We start from the raw sequence: 6308 nt of genomic DNA, 5'->3' as shown, positions 1-6308 counted from the left end.
AATATATATATATATATATATATATATATATATATATATATATATATATATATATATGTGTGTGTGTGTGTGTGTGTGTGTGTGTGTGTGTGTATTTTAATGGAAATATAAATATGAACATGTTTGGTTTCTATCTTCAATTCTTCCTGATGGCTCTAAAAGTCTACTTTTTGTCCTTTGAGTGACTTTATTATATAAAAGAGAAATGAAAATCACTATCAGCATATACTGAATGAGGTACAAAGTCTAGAGTTACTAATAATATAATCTATATGTATCTAAAGTCTTTCACCCAAAAGTAATGGTAGTCTTAGAGACCAGCTTCATGTTCTTTTATAATTACGTCATTAAGTTCTATTTCACTGTATGACTTTGAGGCTTCAACCATCAAGACAAAACATACCCCGGAGGCAGCATCAGAAACTCTTTGTTGAATCCCATTGCAAAGGATGCCCTTGATCTTTTTCCTGCCAGGAGATGCACATGGCAGATGCTTGTTTTAGAGTTCACTGTAAGCATATTTAATAAGTGGAATGTCTTCTCTGCACAGCTTTATCCCTAAGGGTTTTACTGTTCTTTTATTTTTTTTTCCTGACTACTAGGAAGGTCATAACATAATCAAACTAATAAAATGGTTATGTTAGCTTTTTGCTTTGTATATTTATATTGCCTCTTTCTCTTTAAGCTGGAAGTTGAATATGGGGCTATCTTGTAATGATTTGCTATGCTGTAGCAAACAGCTTCTTTCATTGCTGTTAATTCATTTTCTCTCCATGATAACTGTAGGTGAAAGTGGGCAACTTAACAGACATGGCAGGCCACTGTTGAAACAAAGTATTCCAGAGGACAAGGACTTACTGAGGACATCTGATGGGCAAATGGCAAAGATGTCCTCAGGTTTTGTCATTTGTATGTTTCTCCACTAGATCGAAAGGACTTGTTAACCACATGGGAGAAAATAAAAGAATTATTTTTCTCTGTCACTCTGGGGCCTTAGGAATGCTTTCAAAACAGGATGACAACATACCCACATGATGAGCTAGCTAGTGGTATCACCAGTCTTTGCCCACACAACCCTCTGCTTAGCGGTGTGAAAGTGCCTAGCAAATGGTACCTGAATAATGCATGATGTTAAATGATGAGGAACAGAATACAGACTCTCCTCTGCAGTCACTGGGACCCTCACTCACCCTAAACTATTCACATCTCACTCATCTCACTCGGTCTGGCATACAGGTGATATAACAAATGTCTGCCCAAGTGACTGCATTTACCAATTGCAAGAAATCTTTTCACCACAGACAATAAAGATGTATTGTATATGTTAACTTCATGAAAATTTAAATTATGAATACTGTCTAACAGTGCCATGTAAAACAAAAATCAGACACATCTTCAGGGGCCAAATGGACCTATTTTTTGTTGTGGAATGTAAAGATTTTGCGTGAACACTATCTTGTCAGTTAATAACTTTCTGTAAACAAAATTTAGTGTATCAAAATTGAATTAGGTAATTATGATCATTTTACAGGTAAAACATTTCTGAAAGAGGTGGATTGTTCTTATGTCTGAATCAAGTAGTCAGCGAACCGGAAGCTGCATTTCATGCATAGTTGCTGGATGCTTTAGGGTACGTCCCTCATTTAATCCATGCAGTCATTCTTTAAAAATATGATATGATAGTCATGTTTTACATAGTGTCACTGAGGCTGAGTGAATTGAAAGCAAATATCATTCTGCTAGTTTTTCCCCACCTGTGACATTCTCAAGGACAGAACAGCACAGTTACATAAGACTGAAGAAAGATTCATGCTTTACTTTTGTAAATGCATACTATAACAACAGGACTATTCCCTTTTACATAAGTAAAGTTGTATGTACCTTAACTTACACATACCTTTACCTATCGGAGGAAACAGAATTTCTTGGTCAACTCCTCTTCTGTTGTTTTCGTGTTTGACAATGCAACTATGTTCTTTAGCCATTGAATCTTCAGTCACCGTCAGCCAACTAAATTTCATGTATCTGTCACTAGTTTTCATGGTGTTCCCCTCTTGAGATTCCAGAATCTTACCACCATCCTTTTCTTTCCAATGCACCCTTATGACATCAGGAAAGAACTTTTCAAGGAGACAAAGGTATGTCCCAGCTTTATGGAGATTTGTTTCAGCAACAGAAGGAAGAAAAATCGTAGGCTTGGGAGAAAAGTCCGAGCCAATGCGTTTGTCTGTAGGGAAATGTTAAAAATAAAAAGAAAATTATTAGGGAGACTCGAATGCTGAATGGATTTGACACAAACTGATGCACAGTGCTCAGAAGACAAATTACGACTGTAGCACCCACTGTAGACTTCTGCCCACCCTAGGTTGCAGATTCTTATTTTTGTCCCTCCTTTAAACATACACAATTGATAAAGGTTTTTCTCTCTTAGACTGACTGAATAAGTCACTCTCCCATACATTTGCATTTCAAGTAGCCCATTCTCTACTTGCATGAATCTCAAAGTGTCCATATGAGATATTACAAGGTGGGCTGCTTGTTTTAGTGGCCATCTCCTTCCAAGTACACCACTGCTCATTGAGTTGATCCCTTGGTTGTGCCCATGGATCTCTGCTGCCAATTATGCAGTTCCTAGTGTTTACCATTCCACAGCATCTCATTTCTGCATCTAACCCACTCTAGGTTTGTGAGTTGTATCGTTTTTAAAGTTTCCCTTTCAAATGATTTGTAGTATCTTGAATTTGGTGGAAATAAGAACAAATCTACAACTCCTAATAAAAATACTCAAATGTCTTTATATTAATATTATAGCATTACCCACTAAAGATGGAGGTCATTATCTTTATGGTACAGACAACTATGAACGAAAATATGAAAAATTTTAATAACAATAGTCAGGCAGAATCTTTGTAGCATCGTACCAAGTGAAAAACACTCAGAATCAGTACTGTGTACCTACTCTACCCCAATTGTGTAAATATAATTAAAATATACCCAGAAAAATGATTGAATGAAAATTTTACAAACTTAATGGCCATGAGTGATGGTTGCAGGTGTTTGCGCTTATTTATGTATCTTAACAATTTTTCTATGATCAATAGGAACTTTAATAACTATAAGAAAAAATTTGTTCTCTTAAAAGGTTTTCATGTATAAATCAGTTTTTAGCCTAGCATGTAACTACATTTTTAAATATTTCTTCACTTTTTATGAACCAGTTACAGTATTCATGCATTTGAATATTTAATAAATATACATTAAATAATATGGGCATTTTGTGACTCAGCTGAGATGAATGATTGGCATCTAGGTAGATTATAACATGACGTCTTACTAGGATCCATCTCTAGTTAATAAATGACTTGAATTATTTTATAGAGTAAATTCATGTTTTTCTCTTGGGTGGGGCTACTGGCATGCTATGCAAGAATTCTACCACTGATCAGCAATTCCAAACCTCGGGATGTGAATTCTTAGCGATGACCTCATAAGCTATTCCTTGCTTAGAAAATCTTTTGATTTGAAGATTCTCTGACAGTTTCCAGAGCACTGAATTTTAATTCTGCACTATGGACCAGAACATGCTAGCCTGTGGTTATTTCTATAGCTGTCTCTTTATGAGAGTACAGGCAGCTTTGAATTATGAGCTAAGGAGTGCTATTTAGTTTAGCTTACTTTTAGAATCTTCAATATTTCCAACAACTTTGATACCAATACAGAAATACAAGTGAGGCATGTTGCATCATATAGTTACATTACAGAAGTAATCCAAGATCCATGACTCAATTATTTAATAAACACATATTAAGAATGACCTCCGTTTTCTTTTGAGAGGAAAAAGAGGTAAGTTTGGCTTTACTACAGAACATTTCATTCATGTGATGCTTCATGTAATTACACAAATTGAGAATGTTAGTAAAAAAGTAGTTAATGAAAGTATCTATGTAAAGCGTCAAGCAACAGAGCAGAAAATATTCTGAACTTAAAACCTGACAATGCTTGTGACATTGTCATTCATGACATTGGCCACCATTGTATATTCTGTAAGTAGAGCGAGCGTCTTAGTGCCAATGCTCCCTCAGTGAAAAGAGACCAGCTTCTGTATTGTAATGTAGAATAACGACTGCAGTTGCACAATTTCCTTAACATAACATCTAGCCTTCAAAATGTTTTCCAGTGTTATTTTTCTCTTTAATAACTTGTGGCCACATTCTCTAATTTTTCCTGGTCCACATTTTCAGTATCACTTATTCAAAAATGCTTGAACCCAAAAGTGTTTCAGATCTTATATGGTTTTAGATATGAAAAGTTCATCCTAGATTTGAGCTTTAAAAAGCAATAGCTATTACACAAATTAAGGAATCCAATAACCTAGGGCCTCCTGAATTTCTGAAAGCCACAGTCCAAGATCTTATGAGGCTTAATCACACCATCAGGAAACTCTTCAGTCCAAAGTTTGTCTCTGCTCCCTTTTTTACCTCTGATATTCTGAGCAAAAGCTATTTGCTAGCTGAGAGCATAGATGATCAAAGGCAGGTGTAGAGCCAAGAAGGGTCTTTCCATGGACCTGGGACTCAAATGCATCCTAGTGTCTCAGAGCCAACAATTCTGTCTGTTCCCACACTACCTGAAGCTATCAGGTAAGTGAGACTGATGTGTTGACATCCTTAGAATTTGCTGTAAGAAGTAATGCTTTCACTGTACTTAGACATGCAATCATGATCAGGAATAGAGATTTTTAGGTTTATGAAGAAAGAAATGTACTGTAATTCTCCAAATGTTTGGAGAAGAAGTTAATTAGATTCCACTTTGAAGGGTCCCACTTAAAAGATCTTTTACAAAAAAGTAACCTGATGTAATAGTGATATTGGTGAATATCATAAACTATCCTCACAGAGTGCTAACTGTTATCTTGTCTATGCATTTTAAATGCAGGATTTCAGTTTGCTAACTGACAAGGAAGGAAGAAATTGCTTACAATGCAGTTTTATTTCTACATCCAGTAACTCATAACTGTGAAGTTGTGGCCAGATATGGTTGATCATAATTGTTATTGTTTTTTTCTAAAAACGGGGAAAAATCTCAATGGTTATTCACTCTAAGATAACAACACAACAGCTTCCTTACCTGGAGGAATTACTACGAGCTTTGTCCCTTTGGCAAACATCTTGACCCATGAGGTGCCTGTCACATTGTTCAGCACTTCTACAAAAACAGGAGCCCTCTCTTGAGCTTCAGTATGATGAGTCATTTAGGAGCTCTTATCTTAGAAAGAGACCTGGATTCCTTTGCCAAGTTTCGTATCATCCAAGAGTTTGTAAGTTTCCTTCACAAACTATTCTCTTCTCCAAGGTAGTGATGACTGGAAAGTATCAACAGACAGTGGGAAGGGTAAAAGCTAGAGAGGGCTGGGCCATGCCACAAATCAACTACTTTTCTAACTACCTTACCAGGAAATGTATTCTCAGAATTAAGTCTCTCTTTGTTTTTTTGTGGTTCTCAGATATTTAATTTTGATGAAACTGTTAGGATAATTCATCAAACATGCCTCTGTTCTCAGAAATGTAAAGGCCACTCCTTCAATAATTTGCAACTTTCTTGAAGGATTCTTAAGGATGGTGAACCAAGCCCTCCATGCCTAGTGAGACATGACCTCTTAAATTAGGATTCTCTATTAGGGTTGTGTCTGCTAGGAAATGGCTTCAATGAAGACTTCCTTTTTTTTTTTCCTCACAAAAGAAAGTAAATATAAGAAAATAAAATTATACAATTCCGTCTCCCATGGAATTATATGTTCCTTGTTTACCCTAGAAAATAGAAACTAAAATCTGGTATCTGGTATTTGGTAAATCTGGAAAAAAGAGAAAAAAAATGTCCCCTGATGGCAGTTCAGTGAATTCCTGTTGCTCACCTCAGCAGAAGAGGAGTGTCCAGAAACGTTCTGGAGCCCAGCAGAAGCAACTGCCAGGCCTGGCTTACTACCGTGTTCAAGACCTAACTCTGTCCCAGAGGATGAAGGACTTTTTTTTGGTGATCAGAACAACTGACCATCAACAGAACTCTCTCAGCCACCAAGCCAGAAGAGAGGGCAGGATTATAGCGGAAAATTTTATATATATATATATATATATATATATATAAATTTGAGTTCTTCTTTCCTTTTTTTCTTTTTTTATTATTATTTTCTTTATTTACATTTCAAATGCTATCCCGAAAGTTCCCCATACCCTCCCCCCCGCCCCTTCTTCCCTAACCAACCACTCCCACTAATTGGCCCTGGCTTTCCCCTGTGCTGGGTCATATAAAGG

General features: G+C 36.3%; 1 gene segment (V, D, J or C); it reads right to left on the bottom strand.

The window, feature by feature from the left end:
- LOC110334265 overlaps nt 1-6308 on the bottom strand; it is a 17150-nt gene that overhangs the window by 6227 nt on the left and 4615 nt on the right. Inside the window, 2 exon segments of the C gene segment in view lie at nt 1898-2227; nt 5128-5189. Of these exon segments, the coding sequence occupies nt 1898-2227; nt 5128-5189 (392 nt within the window).

Source organism: Mus pahari, chromosome 16, assembly GCF_900095145.1.
Source record: "Mus pahari chromosome 16, PAHARI_EIJ_v1.1, whole genome shotgun sequence".
NCBI lineage: Eukaryota > Metazoa > Chordata > Mammalia > Rodentia > Muridae > Mus > Mus pahari.
This window is presented reverse-complemented; position numbering and strand designations above follow the sequence as displayed.